At 43.4% G+C, this 21,389-nt stretch overlaps 1 protein-coding gene and 1 long non-coding RNA gene across 2 annotated transcripts in view; one reads left to right on the top strand and one right to left on the bottom strand.

The window, feature by feature from the left end:
- The window catches only part of LOC116698783 (kinesin-1 heavy chain), a 27,972-nt gene extending 6,749 nt beyond the window's left edge, over positions 1 to 21,223 (top strand). The window contains exons 2-26 of the mRNA XM_032530938.1: positions 734 to 821; positions 1,591 to 1,664; positions 1,769 to 1,873; positions 3,052 to 3,100; positions 4,236 to 4,291; positions 4,381 to 4,468; positions 4,599 to 4,723; positions 5,449 to 5,553; positions 9,208 to 9,353; positions 9,871 to 10,019; positions 11,509 to 11,696; positions 12,477 to 12,545; positions 13,344 to 13,550; positions 14,486 to 14,629; positions 14,924 to 15,112; positions 15,554 to 15,671; positions 16,492 to 16,547; positions 16,925 to 17,034; positions 17,287 to 17,388; positions 18,229 to 18,289; positions 18,643 to 18,714; positions 18,821 to 18,925; positions 19,615 to 19,831; positions 20,040 to 20,190; positions 20,641 to 21,223. Of these exons, the coding sequence (XP_032386829.1) occupies positions 734 to 821; positions 1,591 to 1,664; positions 1,769 to 1,873; positions 3,052 to 3,100; positions 4,236 to 4,291; positions 4,381 to 4,468; positions 4,599 to 4,723; positions 5,449 to 5,553; positions 9,208 to 9,353; positions 9,871 to 10,019; positions 11,509 to 11,696; positions 12,477 to 12,545; positions 13,344 to 13,550; positions 14,486 to 14,629; positions 14,924 to 15,112; positions 15,554 to 15,671; positions 16,492 to 16,547; positions 16,925 to 17,034; positions 17,287 to 17,388; positions 18,229 to 18,289; positions 18,643 to 18,714; positions 18,821 to 18,925; positions 19,615 to 19,831; positions 20,040 to 20,190; positions 20,641 to 20,644 (2,778 nt within the window). The 3' untranslated portion in view covers positions 20,645 to 21,223. The remainder of the gene's footprint in view (positions 1 to 733; positions 822 to 1,590; positions 1,665 to 1,768; positions 1,874 to 3,051; positions 3,101 to 4,235; positions 4,292 to 4,380; positions 4,469 to 4,598; positions 4,724 to 5,448; positions 5,554 to 9,207; positions 9,354 to 9,870; positions 10,020 to 11,508; positions 11,697 to 12,476; positions 12,546 to 13,343; positions 13,551 to 14,485; positions 14,630 to 14,923; positions 15,113 to 15,553; positions 15,672 to 16,491; positions 16,548 to 16,924; positions 17,035 to 17,286; positions 17,389 to 18,228; positions 18,290 to 18,642; positions 18,715 to 18,820; positions 18,926 to 19,614; positions 19,832 to 20,039; positions 20,191 to 20,640) is intronic.
- LOC116698804 (uncharacterized) lies at positions 5,046 to 5,297 on the bottom strand. The gene is made up of 2 exons (XR_004334300.1): positions 5,261 to 5,297; positions 5,046 to 5,164 (listed from the first exon to the last, which is right to left on the bottom strand). It is a non-coding gene; the product is annotated as an uncharacterized LOC116698804 (long non-coding RNA).
- Positions 21,224 to 21,389: the final 166 nt, after the last annotated feature.

Here is a 21,389-nt window from a genome sequence, read left to right as displayed (position 1 = left end):
TGGCTTTCACAAATTTCAGCATGACAGTTATGCCGTAAACAGATTAAATCTGCACTCGACCAGAGCCGGAGAGCCGGTCTGACTCGACTCCCATCGGGTATGACGCGTCATGCCGTAAACTGTTTACATCTGAGCACGCGCGACTCAAATCTGCACTCGCCTTACATTGGGCACTGACACCAAAATCAACACCAAATGTGGGGGCGGGCCGACACACAAACACATTAACGCTGGCGCGCACACCGCTAACTGGTAAGGTGGGATTTCTGGCAGCCAGCCTTCCCAAAGAAAGCACAGGAAATGGAGTCTCATATCACCCGAATGAGAAGGTCTGACTCACTTTCCGCATTCTTTGTCTGCGGACAGCCGTAGGCTTGTACCGGCGTTGATGTTCTGTGCATTGTCAGACACATGCAGCCTCTTTCCTGAAACCGCTTGCAGGACTGACACAAGTCCACGGTGGCCCGCGGCGGGCGTGTTCCAGCGCAGAATGCAATACGTCTCGTCTGCTGGTTGACTTCTCTCTGAAAACACCTGTCAGATGCTCGGTGTCCTTTGTCCAACTAATGAGGATCTCCGTTGTGTGTGTTGAGTCATTAGTTGGTGAAAGAAAGTAGTGCACTGTTTACAAAACATGTCACAGACCATTATTTTTAATGAGGTTACGCTATAATGGGTTTAGTGTTGGTCGTACAGCCGCTAACTGACTCACCCGTCTTCTCTTTCATTCCAGGGCAAACCGTACATGTTCGATAGAGTGTTTCAGTCAAATACAACACAGGAACAAGTGTACAACGCCTGCGCCCAGAAGATTGTCAAAGGTGAGCTCTCTCATTTTGTTTTAAGCAGTATTCTGACGTATTATTTAGGGACGTGTACTCGACAAATGAAAGTGACACAAGCCCCGCCTTTTGAAGAGAGCAGTTCCCACACTTTTAAAAACATGCTAAAACCCCTGGTTTTTGCAAAGTCTGTGAATAACTTTGTTTGTTGTATGTTTTGCTTTGGTTGTTGAGTGGGTCCTAAAAATGTAAGTCCTTTTGTGTAAAAAAACACATTACATTGATTTGTAAGCAATTTGCAATAGAAATAAAGTTTGATTGATAAATCTTGACTTAATCGGAGTGAAGCGGCAGCACCCTGCCCCCTTGCCCTTTTTTATATTTTTTATTTTTATGTATTTTACTTGACTTATTTACTTTATCTTATTTTTACTATACTTATTATTTTGTTCCCCTCTTATTTTCTGAAACTTGGGGCTAAATTGTATATGCTCCTTCTGCAATCCTTTGTTGGACAAGTACTTCAATGGACAACTTTTCTTGTGAAGATCTGGATCTAAAGGGAAAAACTGAGATGTTGAGGGGGAGGGGGGGATGGTATCTTTCACATTGGTTATTATATGTATAACATAGCCATACTATGTTTGTATACTGTACATTAGGTGAAATATGTGCTGTAGAAAATGCTACATGGTTTAATGGAGGATTTTTTTTTTTTTAATTTTTAGTTTGTTTTTTTTAGTTTAAATTGCTAAACAAGATAAACATTGACTTAAATGCAAAATCCCTCCTGTGTTGTTTCTTGTAGATGTCCTGGAGGGCTACAATGGAACGATTTTTGCATACGGGCAGACATCATCCGGCAAAACACACACCATGGAGGTAGGGATGATTTTTAACTGGTGTCATCTTAAAATAACGTGCATCTTGTTTTGATTGCATTGGAACCCTTCACATCCTTTCATGTGTGAGCTCTCTGTTTGCAGGGGAATCTCCATGACACAGATGCTATGGGAATCATCCCCAGGATAGTTCAAGATATCTTCAACTACATCTATTCCATGGATGAGAACTTGGAGTTTCATATCAAAGTAAGTGGTTGAAAGGGGCTGCCGACCTGTCCAGCCACCAGCTGAGAAGCAGGCTGCTGCAGTGCATAGAGAGACCCCACCCTCCAAATGTATAGTGCCTTTTCTTACCCCCCAAATTCAGATTCTAGCTCCAGATAATCTCTTAGAAACCTGATTTCAAACTGGGTGCAAGCATTCAGCTACGTACTTCCTGTTTTGCAGTTTGCTATTACTAAGCATTTTTCTGGAGACAATAAAAGTGCTGTGTAACATGTCACTTGGAGCTGCTGCATCATGGTGACTCTCCACTCGGGCATTACAACACATGCTGTTACATTTTTGCACTGAGAATGAGAGAAATAACGCAACGTAAAAATGTAAGCAATCAGACATTAACTAGATTAAGTTTAATAAAGATTGATATTGTTTGCTCTTCAGAGTGTACCCGTGTTGACGCTAAACTATCAGACTTTCTGTCTGAACAAATGTGAAGAAATACATCAAACTGATCCTGGAAATATTATGAGAAACCAATCTCAAAACACTCTTTACACCTTTTTTTCCTTTGCCACTTGGGTTTTTCCCCTCATTCATAATGCAGAGGCTAAGCCCCTGAGATGCCGTTCCGCGGGTGGAGTAATAACACTTTTTACCTTTTTTTAAAGATTATTTTTTGGGCATTTTAGACCGTTAATGACAGGACAGCTGATGAAGTGAAAGAGGATAGAGGGGTGGGGGGGATGACATGCAGCAAAGGGCCGCAGGTCAGAGTCAAACCCGTGCCCGCTGCATTGAGGAGCAAACCTCCTTACATGGGTGCCCGCTCCACCAACTGAGCCACCCGGGCGCCCGCACTTTTTACCTTTTTGATCAATGAAAATCCAGTTATATTTGCATTTAACACCATTGGTTCTATCTAAGAGATAGTGTGTGTGTGTGTGTGTGTGTGTGTGTGTGTGTGTGTGTGTGTGTGTGTGTGTGTGTGTGTGTGTGTGTGTGTGTGTGTGTGTGTGTGTGTGTGTGTGTGTGTGTGTGTGTGTGTGTGTGTGTGTGTGTGTGTGTGTGTGTGTGTGTGTGTGTGTGTGTGTGTGTGTTATCATCCGCAGTAAAAAGAAAACAGCCCTCTGTGTTTATCTCCATTCTCTGGTCAGATCTCTCAGCTAGGTTGTCAAATAATGAGGCTTCTTCTCTTTTCACAGGTTTCATATTTTGAAATTTACTTAGACAAGATCCGGGACCTTCTGGATGGTAAGTGGCTGTAATGGTGCAGTGAACACTACCTCTCATCCAGTACGTAGTCGTAGCAGACAGTGGTAACAGACGTTAGGGCTGCTCCATTGTGGGAAAAATCCTAATCACCATTATTTTGGTCGATATGGAAATCGGTATTATTTAACACGACTACTACTTCGGAAAGATGTTGCAATAATCGAACTTAAGAAAATGGTGAAAAAGTCACAAACAATCAACAGTGAAAACAACTGTGAAATTTCCCATTTGAACATTTGTTTGCATTCCGATCTAGAAAACAAGACAAAGAGTTTACCTGCATAACGTAATGTGCAACAATAATCGTTTTTCTCGATTATTGTGTTTTTGTGATCATTGTAGCTGAAATCGTAATTTACTTTTGGGTTCATTGGACGGCCCTAACAGACGTGACAGAACCAGCTGCTAAAAAACACCTCAGTGTTGCAAACATGATGGAGGACGACGGTTGCCGTAAACACATTGACTTTGTTGTTAATTTTAAATGTATGTTCTACAAATACAACCCATAAAACAGTCTACAAATCAGACCACTCGACGAAGTGTGTGCCATTGATCCTCGCCTTGAATGGGGTCAAAATGAGCTGCAGAAACTAGAAAATGTTTTTTTCTGTTGTATCTGTCATGTCATGTTATGTTATGTTCATATATTAGCCAGTGCTTTTGACGGGGATTTCAAAAACACTATGACTTGGTGATAACTGTATTTGTTTACGATTCATTTTAGGTAAATGATGAGGACATTTATTAAATAGATTTGAAAACAGTGCCACAATACCTGTTCTAATTGGCCAACAGTTGTGGCTCATCTGTTTCAAGGTATATAAACTGTCTGAGTGGAGGTTTTCCAGCTCATACACAGGGGGAACATTCCAGAAGTTATTTGCTGATGAGAGCCATTCATGTCCAAGAGCATTTGAGATGTAATGACCACTAGCAGTGGGATTGGAGGCAAAGGCACACACAGGATTTAGCTTCATGTTTATTATTTATGTTATATATATTTATGTTTACATTTTTTTATGTTTAGGGCAGTGGTGCACCCACAGTATGCCATGTGTTTGTAGTGCAAGGTCAGTTTCCCCTGACACCTTTTTTACTCTCTCATCTCCAGTGTCAAAGACCAATTTGTCAGTGCATGAAGACAAAAACAGAGTACCGTATGTCAAGGTGAGACCCAACTTCCTGCAAGAAGCATTCAGTAAAAACCTGTTTGGGCAGGCCAACAATCTAACCGCACACTGTGATTTTCTTCAAAGGGCTGCACTGAGAGATTTGTCTGCAGCCCCGATGAGGTCATGGATACAATTGATGAAGGCAAATCAAACAGACATGTAGCAGTTACAAGTAAGAGACCATCCTGTAGTCCGTTTCACAAATCCATTGGCTGCAATTTTTGCATCTTTGAGACTAATGTGTTTGCCACACTATCATCCCCCCCCCCCCCCCCCCCCCCCCTTGTTTTTGTTTTTTTAAGACATGAACGAGCACAGCTCCAGGAGTCACAGTATCTTCCTGATAAACGTCAAACAGGAGAACACTCAGACCGAGCAGAAGCTCAGCGGCAAACTTTACCTGGTGGATCTGGCTGGCAGTGAAAAGGTACCGAGAACCATCTGTCGTACACATTAGGGCCCTGACACACTAAACCAGCGGCTGACCGTTGGCAGAAAAGGCATTCGGACTGACCGCCTCCCCGAGTTGGCCAAAAAAAAGCTCCTCGGAACACACCGAAGCGATGCCGACTGCCGACGGCAGCTGATTGGACGAGCGTGTCCCGTGGGTCTGGTTTCTCGGGAAATTCAAAGCCAGACTGTCATGGCGGCTCGTTCAGAATACAATCCCATATTTTACTAAAATAGTTCACCGAAGAACATTATCAGGAGAAATAGGCCGTGCAGCTGCTGATTCTGTCTTCATTTCAGATCCACAGAGGTCAGTTTAAATGATTTACGTCAGATTTTGAGAGCCTCTAGTCACGCTCATCCCGCTCCTCGTTTCCGGGTTAGCTCTCCACCAATCAGGTTCATCATTTGCGTCCAACTGCCGGCATGTCAGGTTGGCTAAAATGAAGGCCGACGGACGGCGGCACGGAACACACCAAACAGACTTGAGTCACGACCTGGCCAGACTGTCCACCGGCCGATTATCGGGTTAGTGTGTCAGAGCCTTTAGAGGTAGATTCCTTTGACTTATTCATTATTTTTTACATAAAGAACTATAGTCTACATTTTTCCTGCATTGCCTACTTGGGTTGGAGTCACTTATTTGTCTTAAGCATTGTGCCGCCCAAGACCTGGTTCAGGTTATTGTCTGTGATTTTTCAGGTCAGTAAAACGGGAGCAGAGGGAGCTGTGCTGGATGAAGCCAAGAACATCAACAAGTCTCTGTCGTCTCTGGGAAACGTCATCTCGGCTCTGGCTGAAGGATCGGTCAGTAACCAATTCAATCTGTTTGTGCAATTAAGGAGTCCCTATTATACTCCTTAGTACTTACTCCTCTCATAGAAAATGTTTACATGCTAAGTGGTTGTGTCAGCAAGGTAGATAGAAAGAAATCCTAATCTTAAATAATAACAAATTCAACTCAGAAATGTATTTTACCTTACAATTATTACTTAGGTAGCCTATATGTCAAGTTAAAAAAAGAAATTCTACAAAAGGAGGGAAAAAGCTCAATAAAGAATTAGCGGCGTCTTCCTCCCGTCGCGGCCCGCTGTCTCTCCTACCTACACTAGCCCCCCCACCCTGTCACTTCTCCCCTTTCTACTCTCCCACGCACGTTGTTGGACAATACTTTGGACTTTTTGTTATTTTTGTTTACAGAAAGTCTTCTGAAAGTCTTTTCTAAAGGGAGTTGCCAGATTTGTTGCTTGTTGCTTTTGTAAAAAAAAAGTCGCCAAGACTGTCTAAAAAGTCGTAATTCTAGCGCGTGTGACAGAGAGACGGAGGAGGGCGGGGAAAGGAATTGCGCGCGTGTGTGTGTGTGTTTTTAAATGGCGTTAAAAAAATATTAACTAAATGCAATGTGTGGCGGCCGGTGTTGATTGTGTGGTGCACCGCCACAAATTAGTCTATGTGTGGGAAACACTGATGTTTTTCATACTGCCCATTGCTGCATTGCCTCCATCTGAAACGGTCTGTTTTGGCCCGCCTTCCTGAAAAGCCCCATCTGCTCTGATTGGTCAGCTGGCCCACACTGTTATGATTTGTCATTCTCAATTAATAATTGAGGAATTTTAAACAGGAATGTGGGCAAGGCATTTCAGTTAGATAAAAAGTGCTGTGAAATGTTTTTTTCTGTACATCTGTTACGTATACAAAGATGAGAAAAAATCCCAAGAAGCATAATAGGGGCTCATGAAGGAGATCAATTTGTTGAATATGCTGTGGTGTTCTGTGGGTTTTGGTCTTTTAATTTGCACTGTTTGTAAAAGTCAATGATCCAATACGCTTCCTAACTGAGGTTACTGTGGCACTGTTCTTGTCAGTTAAGCTTTGTTACTTCAGCACATAATGAGCCCAAATATCTTTTTCTTTTCTATTTCAACACAACAAATGTTTGATTTGTTATAACCTTAGGTGATGATTTTTTTCCCCCCGAGGTTTTCTTTACACATAACTGTTGATTTAGCAGACGCTAGAAGGTGAATGCACTGTTTGCTAGCTGCACATCCCAAAAGTTAGGTGTGCATCTGGACACCTGCATCTTTTTCACTTCTCTTACTGTGAAAATGCCATTTTCCACCATCTACTGGCCCTTTGTGTCGCAGAAGTAACTTGAGTAGATAACGGCTTTCCTCCAAGCAATGTTTTGCTTTTGCGGTTTCACAGTGATCGCACACTTTTTCACTTCAAGAATCAGTTGGTTTGTTCTTAGGCGCCTTGGCTCTGTAAACGACCTGGAGCGGTTAGCCTCTGTGAAATCTGTGATGGTCTGAAACAAACAAGCTATTGTGCAGAGAGAAGTCTCACTACTGACTGAGCATGTCACGGTCTTAAAGTGCTCACATTTTCAGGTTCTTAATTGTATTTAGAGGTTATTTCAGAATAGGTTTACATGGTTTATTTTCAGAAAACACATATTTTTGTTGTACGGCACAATGCAGCAGCTCCTCTTTTCAGAAGCAGCGTATGAGGGCGTGCCCTGACAGAAGTTAGGTAAGGACTGCTAGCCAGTCAGAAGCAGAATATGAGGACATGCCCTGACAGTTGCTAGGTAAGGACTACTAGCCAGTCAGAAGCAGAGTATGAGGGCGTGCCCTGACAGTAGCTAGGTAAGGACTACTAGCCAGTCAGAAGCAGAGTATGAGGACACGCCCTGCTATCAGCTAGGTAAAGACTACTAGCCAGTCAGAAGCAGAGTATGAGGACGTGCCCAGACAGTTGCTAGGTAAGGCCTACTTGCCAGTCAGAAGCAGAGTATGGGGGCGTGCCCTGACAGTAGCTAGGTAAGGACTAGTAGCCAGTCAGAAGCAGAGTATGAGGACATGCCCTGATAGTAGCTAGATAAGGCCTACTTGCCAGTCAGAAGCAGAGTATGAGGGCATGCCTTCTAGCAGCTAGGCGAACATTAGACTGTGCGTTACAAAGTGATGCATGTTCGTTACCGAGGTAAATTTCTGGATTACAATAGAGCTGTTTGTAGCTGCAGTGTTTTCCCACAGAATTAGATTTGTGGGAGGGGTGGGGGGGGGGGGTATACGTGCGGAAAGAGGTGCAGACTTCTTGTACTGCAAATAATTTGATTAAAGATTCTGCAGGTAACGATTCAAAATCCCACAACCGTATCTTTTTCCCAAGGAGCACGTGTTGCTCCTCAGTTGAACAATGTAGGAGTGAAATACATAAGGTAACTGCTATTACTGTTGTAGCTCATTTGTACAGTCACACTAATCATGATAGTGTTATGAATACAAATAGAGCCCGACCGATACATCGGCGGGCCGGTATTATTAAATATTCATCCATCAGAATTATTTATAATGACAAATAAAGGATTCTGATAAATTAATATTTAAAAAAATAAACGGATGGTGCGTGTGTGAGAGAGAGAGAGAGAATACACGGCAGTATGTGGCGGTCAACATTGATTGTGTGGCGGGCCGCCACAAATATATTAATTTATGGGAAACACTGGAGCAGTTTGTCAACAGTGTTTTCTGTTGGAGATGGTAACTCACTTTGTGGTGGACTTTGGGCTTTTTCACTTAATAAACTGATTACATGCACAAAATGATATATAACACAATAAAGGAAAGGGAAAAAGCCTAATATGAGCACTTGAAGAATTATAGCAGACTGCTGCAGCTTAGCTGTCCATCCTAATAATGTATCAAGTTACATTTAACTGCCATCTAGTTTTACTTAAGTCATGAGAACTGTAACTGAAGCCATGGCATCCTGTTGTCTCTGTGCTGGTCAAATCACACGCCTCTTCTTCAGTTTCAGCACCGCAGGCATCCTAACAGACAATATTATCATACTCTTCTTTTGTAATTTCTTTCTCTGTCTAATTCTGGGGTTTGTCATGTTGGCTATTCAGGGGTATAAATCCCACATTTTATCACAAAAGGATTTTATATGGATATATTTTAGGCCTTTATTGTGACAAGACAGCTAATCGAGAAGGTACATAAGCCCGTTTAACACAATCCATTACATTTATACAGTATATGTTCATGAAAAGCAACCAAAATCATTTCAATTTATAATCTCTTCCAGACATTTTCATTCAAGCTATAGTGTGTAGGTTCTGACGCCCCCATGAGGAATTCTAAGTAATGACACCAACACTGTGGGCGCATCCACGTTACAAGCCTTCCGTGATCGTGCACATGCCACCCCATATATATAGTTTTAAATGGATGTATATTGTTACACCCCTAGTATTACTGTCAAATAAGCTCTAATAAAGGTGGTCTGCGATTTAGATATAAATGCATCTCGGTCAAAAGGCACGTTGTAGTGATTCAACGTTTTTTTTTTAATATATAACACAGGTTTTCTCTGATTTTGTAGGCACCACCACAGTAAGTTTGTGTTCTGCTCATGACCTATTCCTGTATATGTTTCTGTGTATACCAGGGCTACATCCCCTACCGAGACAGCAAGATGACGCGTATCCTGCAGGACTCACTGGGTGGTAACTGTCGAACCACCATCGTCATCTGCTGCTCGCCTTCCTCCTATAATGAGGCCGAAACCAAATCCACCCTCATGTTCGGACAAAGGTTGGTTCCAGACTGGATACAAAATGTCCAGGAAAAAGAGCCAAAGACACCTCTGTGTACAATAGTCTCTGTCTCAGAGGGTTAATTTGCATAGCTATTTGTACTCGTGACTACGCAGTCCACAAGAAGTAATTAGGTTTTTGTTTTTTTTGTAGGCTCACTTTTACTCACAACATGCTAACCGGCAACATAGGATTCCATTCACCACGCTAAGCTAACTAGCGGCAGCGCTGCCGGTGTTGCACCGGACTAAAACAATGCATGCACTGAGACAAAAAAATGCGCTAAATGCGGCTAGGGGAGATCGTGATAAGCGCTGCCGTGTTCCTTTAAGAAGTCCATGTAAAGGTGTAGGAAAGTTACGGAAAACCATACATGTATTCATAATCATTATTATATTTGTTCCAGATGGATTGATAGTTCAAGCTTGGTTTTTCAAAGGAATAATAGTGCATAAAAAAAAATTATTATTTTGATTTTAAGTTGAATTAAACCTGTTTTGTTTTCCCACACCCAGAGCAAAGACCATCAAGAACACTGTCACTGTGAACGTGGAGCTGACGGCAGAGCAGTGGAAGCAGAAGTATGAGAGGGAGAAGGAGAAGAACAAGACCCTGAGGAGCACGGTCACCTGGTTGGAGAACGAGCTGAACCGCTGGAGGAACGGTGAGGATCTGGACCCTCTTATTCCATTGTTTCTTCTTTGTCCATCCACAGATTCCTCAGTAAAAAGAAACCATGCCGGACAACTTTTCACGTTTGATCCAGATTTTTTGACTCAATGGTTTCAGTGCAGGTTGCAATGCAGTGCCACCTAGGAGTGAAGACACTTTTGTCTTTGTGGACAGTCGGCCCACTGCATGTAGTTTTAAATGGCTGGTTTGGTCAACAGTGCATCATGGACAACTTACTTTCAACTTATGTGTTAATTGGATAGTACAGATTACAAATGTACACACACACAATTAATTTTTGATGCAACAAATAAAGCTCTTTACACGCATGTAATATTTGATGGATAAAATAAAGCTCTTTACACGCGCACACACACTTAATATTTGATACAACAAATAAAGTCATAGGCCTGTCGCGATAGTCAATAAGTCAATTAATCGCACAATTTAAAAAAAAAAAAAGAAAAAAAAAAGAAGTGAGCTTGATAATTTTTCGGGCCGCCGGCTTGTTTGTTTTCCTTCTCTTTCTCTCTCTACCAAAGACACTGGATGACCACTCTCGATTCCTTAGCGTTACGAGGAGTGAGCCCTCTTGTCAGTCGCACATGTCTTTGTGTGGGGAGGCGGGACTCATGGCAGAGAGAGAGAGAGAGAGAGACAGAGGAAATGCAAGGCGCCATGAAAAAAAAAAAAGAATGCCACAGGCTGCTGTGGACTTGTCAGTCTCGCAGCGCTCTCAGGAAAGGGGCTGCATGTGTTCAACAATGTACAGAACATTAACCGGTATAGGCCTACAGCTGTCTGCTGTCAGTGTGTCAGAGGCTCCCGGACGGTGAATTGAGACTCCGTTACCTGCTTGTCGGTCACCGGTTAATGAACGGTTAATTCATTTCAATGTGCTTTCTTTTGGAAGGCTGGCTTCCAAGGAACGCCACTTACTAGTTAATGAATTAGCCTGAGGTAAACGATAGCTATCAGTAAACAGAAGGGATGGTGTGTGTGGCTCTCACTCTCACTCTCTTTCTCTCTCTCTCTCTCTCTCTCTCTCTCTGTCTCTCTGTCTCTGTGTGTGTGTGTGTGTGTGTCTGCCCCCACGAAGCTCTGACCTTTGCCAAAATTAAGGCTGAAAACAGAACTCTTTTGGTACCAACATTTACTCGCCATGTGGCAGATATACATACATACATATTTAAATCTCTTCCATTTCCAGTGTTAAATATTCTCTAGAAATAATAATAATTTCTGGGACAATTTATTGTCCAGCAAAATTTGTTATTGTGACCGGCCTACACAAAAACTTAATGTTATAGAAAAAAATCAAGCTCTTTACACACACTAGCTTCATATGTTATAGAAAAAATAAAGGTCTTTACACACACAAACTTCATACAGTATGTTATAGAAAAAAATAAAGGTCTTTACACACACTAACTTCATATGTTATAGAAAAAGTAAAATGTGTGTGTGTGCTCCCACCCCAGGGGAAAGTGTGCCAGTGGAGGAGCAGTTTGACAAGGAGAAGGCCAACGCCGAGGTGCAGGCCCTGGACAACATAATCAACGAGAAGCAGGCCTCCACGCCCAACGTGCCCACGGTTCGCCTCACCGACGTGGAAAAGGACAAGTGTGAGGTGGAGCTGGCCAAGCTTTACAAACAGCTGGACGATAAGGTGAGTGGGAGACCAGGAGGTTTGGAACTGGGCTATGAATGTGGGTTTGTAGACTCAGCACAATTTGTACACCGGTTTTACACACTACTTGCACATGAAATGTGATAATGAATATGTAAATGAAACTTTAAAACTGCTGTCGGTTATCTGGAGGGAAATTAAAAAATGAAGAAGGACATCCCTTTTTTAACTAAAGAGACATTCCTCTCATTCAAGCCTCATGGTTTCCATCCAGTGTGTGTTAAAAATGAGATTAGAGAGAAGAAAGACGACTGTGATCCCAACATGTTCCTGTTTGGATCGTATTTTCCCCGGATGTCTTTAAATTCAATAGAAATAAATGTTAATCTATAGACGTCCCCTCCTGTTGGCTGTCCCGCTGGCTGGTCTGACAAAATACAGCCTGAAAAAAGGCATTCTGTAGTGGGTGGATGTCTTTGTGAAATCCAACTTTTAATTTTCTTCTAGTCACTATCACATTTTAATTTCAGTGTTAAAAAACAAAAAACATTTTCATGCAGGACACTTGTTTACTGAAAATGAGACCTGGTCATTATTCAAACTAAAATATGAATTCATTCACACAAAACACATTTCTCATTATACAATAATCTATATCTTTGCTTAGCCGGGCTTCAGCAGTCCCTACAAGTAAATGAAAGCAATGTTCCTTTATTTTATCCAAAGCTTTTTCATTTATGAGTAATCTGTCACCCTTTGCCAAGCGTCTCCAGGGATACGTGAAAGTCTAATGTCCCTTTGTCCCTCTGCTCCTAACAGGACGAGGAAATCAACCAGCAGAGTCAGCTGGCTGAGAAGCTGAAGCAGCAGATGCTGGACCAGGATGAGGTGGGTACTGGAGCTCCAGCAGGCGTAGGGAAGGAGAACATGCAGAGGGAGCTCTTGATCTTTGTAGTTTCAGAGGTGTGAGGGCTAGCACAAGACGCTGTCACAGCTGTCAAGTTGTATTTATGTTTGACTTACTCCAGTCCCTCGAGTAGGGCTACAATCTTCAGCTACAATAAGATTTGCTTTGATAGTGGCCAGGTTGGCTCAGTGGCAGAGCAGGTGCACATGCACTGAGAGGGTCATGCCTCGACGCAGAGGTCCAGGGTTTGAATCCGACTTGTGACGATTTCCTGCATGTCTCCCCCCCCCTCTCTCCCCTTTCTCACCTAACTGTCCTGTCAAAAATTAAAGGCGGAAAAGCTTTTTTTTGCTTTGATATTTGGTCTGGCAGTTAGTTTTTCTCGCTGGTTTTTAAGTAGCAGATTTCATGTGTTGCTAGTATGAAAAGTGAATTTTGCATTCTTTATATGTCGTAACATTAATTAATGTGTGTAGTAGTAGTACTACTACTACAATTCCTGACTGTACTAAAGTCCTTTTTTTCACTGATTTAAAAAAATTGCTGCAAGCGAACAATTTTAAAGTGCAAAGAAAGTTAGACAGAAGAAAAGCTTTTGTGTTTAATTATCTTTACTTCAAATTCCTCATTGGGGCGACAGAATCTACGCACTATAGCTTTAATGGATCAAAAGGCTAATTGCTTATTCATCCATGTTGTGACAGACATTGACTAATTCCTGCAGCCCTCATTCACATAAAAACACGTCACTCAATTGCACTTCTCTCCTGCGCTCGCAGCTTCTAGCGTCGTCGCGCCGCGACCACGAGAACCTGCAGGCGGAGCTGAACCGCCTGCAGGCGGAGAACGAGGCCTCCAAGGACGAGGTGAAGGAGGTGCTGCAGGCTCTGGAGGAGCTGGCCGTCAACTACGACCAGAAGAGCCAGGAGGTGGAGGATAAGACCAAGGAGTTCGAGGCCATCAGCGAGGAGCTCTGCCAGAAATCGGTGAGCCGGGCACAGACCCACAGCCACTTTGACGCTTTAAATTCAGTCATGTGCCTTCAATCTGTCCTTCATTTTCAGCTATGTTAATATGCGACACAATTGCGCAACACGATATTTTGACTTTTACAACCTGCAGTGATAAAAATAACTACAGACACGCATGCAGACTTGGATTCACACAGTTCTTACTGCTACAGCCCCTGTATTTCACTATACAAAAGGACATTGGGGTTGACTATATTCCATCAGTCTCATGACATACAATGTTAGATTTGTCCAGGAGCAAAAACTATTCACATTAATGTCAAACTAGCGGAACTTACAGGAAGAATCTTTGGGAGTAGATAAACCTGCACCCTTGTCAATCAATTTAAATAGTGGAAATTAAATTTAATATTTATTTTTATTTCTGTTTTTTCCCCTTTTTTCCATTGAAAACAATAGAACATACTGAGACAGATAAATGCTATGTCTCTCTGTCCCTCTCTGTTTCTCTCTCTGTGTTTCTCTGGCTCTCTCTCTCTGTTTGTCTCTTTCTGTCTCTCCGTTTGTTTCTCTGTCTCTCTCTGTCCCTCTGTTTCTGTCTGTCTCTCTCTCTGTCTCTCTCTCTCTGTCCCTCTCTCTCTGTCCCTCTCTCTTTCTGTCCCCCTTCTCTGTTTCTCTCCCTCTTTGTCTCTCTCAATTTTTTTAATTTTTTAATTTTATTGGCATGAGAAGACCTTGCTTATTTTGCCCAAAGCAGATAACCTATAAATAAAAGGAAATGAACTAATAACTGGTACAACATAAACTGTAACATGAGCACCAACTTAAACATTAGGTTTCTCCTCCCCCCCCCCCCCCCCCCCCCCCCCCCCCCCCCCCCCCCCCCACCCCCCCCCCCCCCCCCCCCCCCCCACACCCCCCCCCCCCCCCCCCCCCCCCCCACCCTGCAGTCCATCCTGTCGTCTCTGGACTCTGAGCTCCAGAAGCTGAAGGAGATGTCCAACCACCAGAAGAAGAGGGTGACCGAGATGATGTCCTCACTGCTCAAAGACCTGGCCGAGATTGGCATCGCCGTAGGCAGCAACGACATCAAGGTACTGGGATGCCTCGTGCTCGCTCACTAGGGCGATTCTCTCTAGAACTATTCCACGCTTGATTCTGATAAGTTAATAATCGATTATCTTTGTGTTGATTTTTGTTTAAAAGTTCCTGTCACGATACATATTTTCTATTTTGTTTTCCACCAATAGCACTTAAGAAGTCAGTTGGTTTAATATGGCCTAAACATGTACCCGTGTTCCATTCTGTGGTTGTAAAAGGGAGACAAACCTACTTATTTACTTTCTTTGTGGTCGGGCCTCTTCACCGTTCCCCTTCTGCCCCTCCAGCAACACGAGGGCAGTGGGCTGATAGACGAGGAGTTCACCGTGGCCCGCCTCTACATCAGCAAGATGAAGTCCGAGGTGAAGACCATGGTGAAACGCTGCAAGCAGCTGGAGGGCAGCCAGTCGGAGAGCAACAAGAAGATGGACGAGAACGAGAAGGAGCTGTCTGCCTGCCAGCTGCGCATCTCACAGGTACAGAGGTGTGGTGAATGGGGCCGCACTAGTTGAGAAAACATGTAACATGCGATCATTTTTGACTGATATTGAGATATGATTCACGACATTGGAGGGAATGATAGTTTTTTGTATCATTATTATCTCTCTTGAAATGATTATGGTGTAAATTTTTACCTAAACCAAACAAAGATGTTTTCTTTAGTAGGATAGGATTTGTAGGCCGGGGACGTCTCTGCAGCAACACAATTCTTCATTTAGAATGGTTTGACACATATTTTTCTTTTGACAAATACTGCTACCCCCTAATCCATAGTGTATTTTCAATAAAATTGCGTGTAATTGTGCGGCCCTACTTGTGAACTGACTGATCTCTGTGTGTATGTGAAGAAAGAATAATTTCTTAATTCTGATAACGATTCCATAAATGCACATCTGTGTTATTTCTTCTGTCTCCAGCACGAGGCTAAAATCAAGTCCCTGACGGAGTACCTGCAGAACGTGGAGCAGAAGAAGAGGCAGCTGGAGGAGAACGTGGACTCTCTCAACGAGGAGCTGGTCAAGCTCAGCGCTCAGGGTACGTCACCAGTCAACAGGGAGGGACACCAGCACTCACTTCCAGCCCACATATTATGATTTTCGGCTTTTCCCCTTAACTTTATTGTGTTGGGGACATACCATCTCCAACAGAAAACACTGTGCACCAACTGCTCCAAACAGCTCTATTGTAGTCCAGCCTTTACTTCCAGGACAAACGCGGGTCACTTTATAACACACGTTATAATGCTCGCCTATGTGCTAGCGTGGCCCGCCCTCATACTCTGCTTCTGACTGGCTGGTTGTCCTTACCTGGCTACTGTGCAACTCCCAACAAGGATGAAATAGAAGTGAGATGTCTCACTCTGTAGGTAAAACAAAGAGCTCAAAACACTGGGTGAAAAGAAGAGCTACAGCAATGTGTAGTACAACAAAATATGGTGTTTTTTTCAAAAATTAAACCACATCAACCTATTCTGGTACAACCTCTGCAATGCATTGATGAACCTGCAGATGAGCGTAATGTGAGCAGTCCCAGTTGTTGATTTCTAAAACGGAAGTACGGGGTCTAACAGATTTCTATTCTTTTGTTTTTAAGTTCAGAGCAAGTACTAAAAAAGTGTACACAAGTGGCATGGCAAAAGGCTTAGCAGGCTGAGTCTATTAGAGAATTAAATCAGCAGAAAATTAAATAAATTGGTTGCTTTCAGCCACATTTTTCTTTTTTTTAATCAAATTATGTGACAAGAATTATGTCTAAGAACTAATTTTTGCATTCCAAGGGGTTCAGTGAGGACTAACATCACTGAGTTTATCTCTCTACTGCCATCTCATTATAATGATCCCTGTGTGTTTTACAGAGAAAGTCCATGCTATGGAGAAAGAGAGTGAGATCCAGACTGCCAATGAAGTCAAGGTACGTTCCTCAGCCCCACTGATCAATGGACCCTACAGGCCATTTCTGGCTAGTGTCGCCATCAACAACTATCTGAATACTTAAAGGTGCTCTATGGGATGTGACTCGCTTTTAGGCGGAAGGGAGGGGGGACAGGAGGAGGAGGGAGGGGCGAGCTAGCCTCAGTTTTGTTTGACAATACTTTGACCGTCAACAAGAAGTGGCATCACCCAACATCGCTTAGAGCACCTTTAAGTCCTAAAAATAAGAGCTCAGTGCAGATCTAGCCTAACACAACCGCTTGTAAAGAGCCTGCTAAATCTTGGTATTGTTAGTTCATCAACTTAACAGTGTGTATTTGTGTGTGTGTGTGTGTGTGTGTGTGTGTGTGTTTTCAGGAAGCGGTGGAGAAGCAGATCCACTCCCACCGTGAAGCTCACCAGAAGCAGATCAGCAACCTGAGAGATGAGCTGGACAACAAGGAGAAACTCATCACTGAGCTGCAGGAGTAAGACTTGCACTTCTGCTTCCTCAGTCATAGCTCTGTTAGAAATGAAAGGGACCAAATTACGTTAGAATAGATAAGGAAGACAATGTTTTAGGTATGCTATTTTGATATTTGAAGGAGCAAACCGCAGCAGCTGCGTAAAGGTAGTTGTAACATTTTGTCATTAGAGCTAAAGAATGGTTGCTGTTGCCATGGTTGTGCAGTTTCAGCCAGTAGGTTGATATACACGTGACGCCATGTTGTCTCTTACAGTCTGAACCAAAAGATCATGCTGGAGCAGGAGAGGCTCCGCGTGGAGCACGAGAAACTCAAATCCACCGATCAGGAGAAGAGCCGCAAGCTGCATGAACTCACGTACGTCACACACACACACACACACACACACACACACACACACACACACACACAGACACGCTTTCTCTCTCACATTTACGTCACACACAAACACACTCTTTCTCTCTCTCTGGCTCTCTCTCCCTCCTACATATGTCAGGCATACACTCTCTCTCACGTACGTCACAAATACACCCACCCACTCTCTCTCTCTTTTACGTACAGTACGTCACACATATACCCACCCACTCTCTCTCGCTCTCTTACGTACAGTATGTCACACATACACTCTCTCTCTCTCTCTCTTTCTCTCTCTCTTTTACGTACAGTACGTCACACATACACCCACCCACTCTCTCTCTCTTTTACGTACAGTACGTCACACATACACCCACCCACTCTCTCTCTCTCTTTTACGTACAGTACGTCACACATACACCCACCCTCTCTCTCAAGTACGTCACACAAACACCCACCCTCTCTCTCAAGTACGTCACACAAACACCCTCTCAATTCAAATCCTCTCTCTCTCTCACATATGTCACACATACTCTCTCTCTCCTCTCTTTCTCTCACATACGTCATACATACTCTCTCTCTAAAATACGTCACTCTCTCTCTCTCTCTCTCTCTCTCTCTCTCTCTCTCTCTCACATACGTCACAAAAACACTCTCTCTGTCTCTCTCCCTCAATTCAGTTCAAATGGCTTTATTGGCATGAATATCAGAAATAACAATATATAATATGTATGGGCTATTGCAGTTCTGATGTTAATAGCCTGACTCAATGAATGTGCGGCCATCCCCAGCATTGTGGCACGTACATTTCTTCCGATGGTAACCGTTGTTGTCGTTGTTCAGGGTGATGCAGGACAGACGGGAGCAGGCCAGACAGGACCTGAAGGGTCTGGAGGAGACTGTGGTGAGTTCATCTAAACGCTCTCATTGTAGCTATTCATCCTATCAGATAGGAAGGGTTACATTCCTTAGGAAGTAGAAAGGATTGACTTCCTGTCTGCAGACCATGCTTACACATTGCTGTGAATGTCCAAAGAAAGAAATATCCATTAGTCTTTACAGTCTTTTAACAGTCTTTACATCAGCTTCAATATTGAGGTTTCATACAAGCAGAAACATATATTCAGCGTTAGTGAGTCTGTTTGATCTCTATTGATTGTCTGCTGTGTTCCCGTCCGTATTCACTGGTTCTAGTCCGTTCCCGTCATCTCAATCCTAAATTTGTTGAAATCGATTGCTTGTCTTTTTCCATTCAAGGCCAAGGAGCTGCAGACGCTGCATAATTTGAGGAAGCTCTTTGTCCAGGATTTGGCTACCAGAGTGAAAAAGGTGACTATGGTTGTTCATTGCCTGGTTGACAAGAAAAAAGGGGGAATTTGTTCATCCCCGTGCATGTTATTTAAGTGTTAATGCCTGTGTATTACTCCTTGTGCAGAGCGCGGAGATGGACTCGGACGACACGGGCGGCAGCGCAGCACAGAAACAGAAAATCTCCTTTCTTGAGAACAATCTTGAGCAACTCACCAAGGTTCACAAACAGGTAGGATCTAAAACACAACAACCCCCCGGCAACCCGATGAAAGATCACTGCTGTCCGTTGAAGGTCCCGCGTTGCCCTTCTCTGACTGGTTGTCCCGTTTTCTTCTCGCTCTCCATCCTCTTATCCTCTGCCTTGTATTTCAGTTTGCTCTACCATAGAGCCGTAACAATTAAAACAAGTTCTGTGCATTGAATTATCTCAGAAATAATTTTTAAAACAAATACAGTTTTGAGCAAGTTCCAGGGTACACCTTTTGGTTATGTCACTGTTATGTCATCCAGGTTATGTAATAACACAGGTACACAGCCACGCCTCTTTATTATCATAAAAACATAATTTCTAACTGTATCCCTCCCCTTGTCATTTTTCTTGCTATCAACGTGTACAGAGTCCAGTGCCAACAACTAACCATTGAAATAATACAAAAATATAGTCTGACCAATAATCACTTATATAATTACACTTAGGCATATCTGAACAAAATCCACAATTACAGTCATACGCTTTAAGACCTCAGCTAATCTTAGCAAGTCATTGCAGTAAAAACAAATAAACTCCGATTATGTAACATGTTTTAATAATTGTTCCAGGCCTACTCCACCACCTTCTCCTAACTATCGTTATCTGGTAGACCGATGCTAAAAAGGGACTTAAAGAAACAATTTAACCCGATGCAACTTGTCCCACAGCTGGTACGTGATAATGCAGACCTGCGCTGTGAGCTTCCTAAACTGGAGAAGCGCCTTCGCGCTACGGCTGAGCGGGTCAAGGCCCTGGAGTCTGCTCTGAAGGAGGCCAAGGAGAACGCCGCCCGCGACCGCAAGCGCTACCAGCAGGAGGTGGACCGCATCAAGGAGGCCGTCAGGGCCAAGAACATGGCCCGGAGGGGACACTCGGCCCAGATCGGTTAGTAGGGATGGATGAAAGTCTCATCTGCTGCTACTTTTATGCAGGGAAGAAGACTTTGAGACACCTCTCTGTACCTGGAGAAAATGTCCTCTTATACCAGTAGATCTTTCCATTTTAGTTAGTGTTTTGCCTGAATCCAAATCTCCCACATCCTCTGTATATCAGAAACGGACGATCCTTAATGTCCTCTTCCTCCCCTCCGCAGCCAAGCCAATCCGGCCCGGGCAGCAGCCGGTGGCATCCCCCACCCACCCCAACATCAACCGCAGCGGGGGAGGCTTCTACCAGAACAGCCAGACGGTGTCCATCAGGGGAGGCAGCAGCAGCGGCGGCAGCACCGCCAAGCCAGACAAGAAGTAAGGACAAGTCCTCTCCTTCTGTTCAGGGCGCTAACCAGACCACGTGCCATTTAAGCAACATGACATCATGACTTGTAAACATACACGCCGAGTGGCGTGTCATCTGTATGTCTACACGCGGATGTACTGTATGTCTTGATGTGATTATCATTTCCCAGTGTGGCCCTTAGTGAAATTGGGTTTGAGACCCCTGGTCTACGGGTAAGACAACACGAGGGTTAAATGAAGTTTTGAAAAATGCAATAATCAAATATTTAGTAATTCTACACTGATTAAACCAACACCTCCGTCATCACATGGTCGTTTATATCAAATATTAGTAGTATGAGTTTCAAATGTAATCCGGTTGGGATCCAGTTTTGTGTGTGTGTGTGTGTGTGTGGGTGGGTGTGGGGGGGGGGTGGGTGTGTTGCACTCACAGCGTCCTTTCTTTCTGTGTGTCTGCAGCTGAGGAGCAGCGGGGATAGAAGGACGACGCCACTGAAGACGCCAATATCAACCCCCCCCCCACCCACCCAACCCCCAAAAACCCGTCATTCCATTACAGCGAACAGGCTTCTCCTCGCCGCGTTGGAGCCACGAAGGAGTTTCTGAATTATAAATATATATATATAAATATTCCTGGCCTGTACAGCTCCAGCCCCCCCATCCCACACACACAACTTCACTCACTCCCCCACTTTCCCCACTTTTCATCATGGCTTATCTCTTTTTCTCGTACTGAATATGAAAAAAAAGTCAACAAAATTTAATTTAAATAAAATTTAGATTAAGATAATATTCATACCGCCGCCGTGCGGGTACTTCTGCCCCGTGCCATGCTGAATGTTCAGGGTGAAGCAAGATCCCAGGAAAAAAATATGAACCGACACATGGAAAAAAAAACGCAACCTAAAACAAAACAAACCCTGTCACGAGAAATAGCTTCTAGGCTAACCTCTGTACATTTCACCATAACTAGTATCGGTTGTTAACCACACTTTTCTCTGAATAGATTTTACATGCTACTTAAAGGAAGAACAAAAAAACTCTGAAAAAAACAACTGTTTTGAATTGACTAGATGGTGTCGAGCACTACTGTTCTGTCCGCTCTTGTACAGATGTAAGATTGGCACGACTGCACACGCTTCCCGAGAGAGAGAGAGAGAGAGAGAGAGAGGGAAGAAAGGAGGGAGAGAGAGAGAGAGTGCTGTAAG

The sequence above is a fragment of the Etheostoma spectabile genome, chromosome 12 (assembly GCF_008692095.1).
Source record: "Etheostoma spectabile isolate EspeVRDwgs_2016 chromosome 12, UIUC_Espe_1.0, whole genome shotgun sequence".
NCBI lineage: Eukaryota > Metazoa > Chordata > Actinopteri > Perciformes > Percidae > Etheostoma > Etheostoma spectabile.
This window is presented reverse-complemented; position numbering and strand designations above follow the sequence as displayed.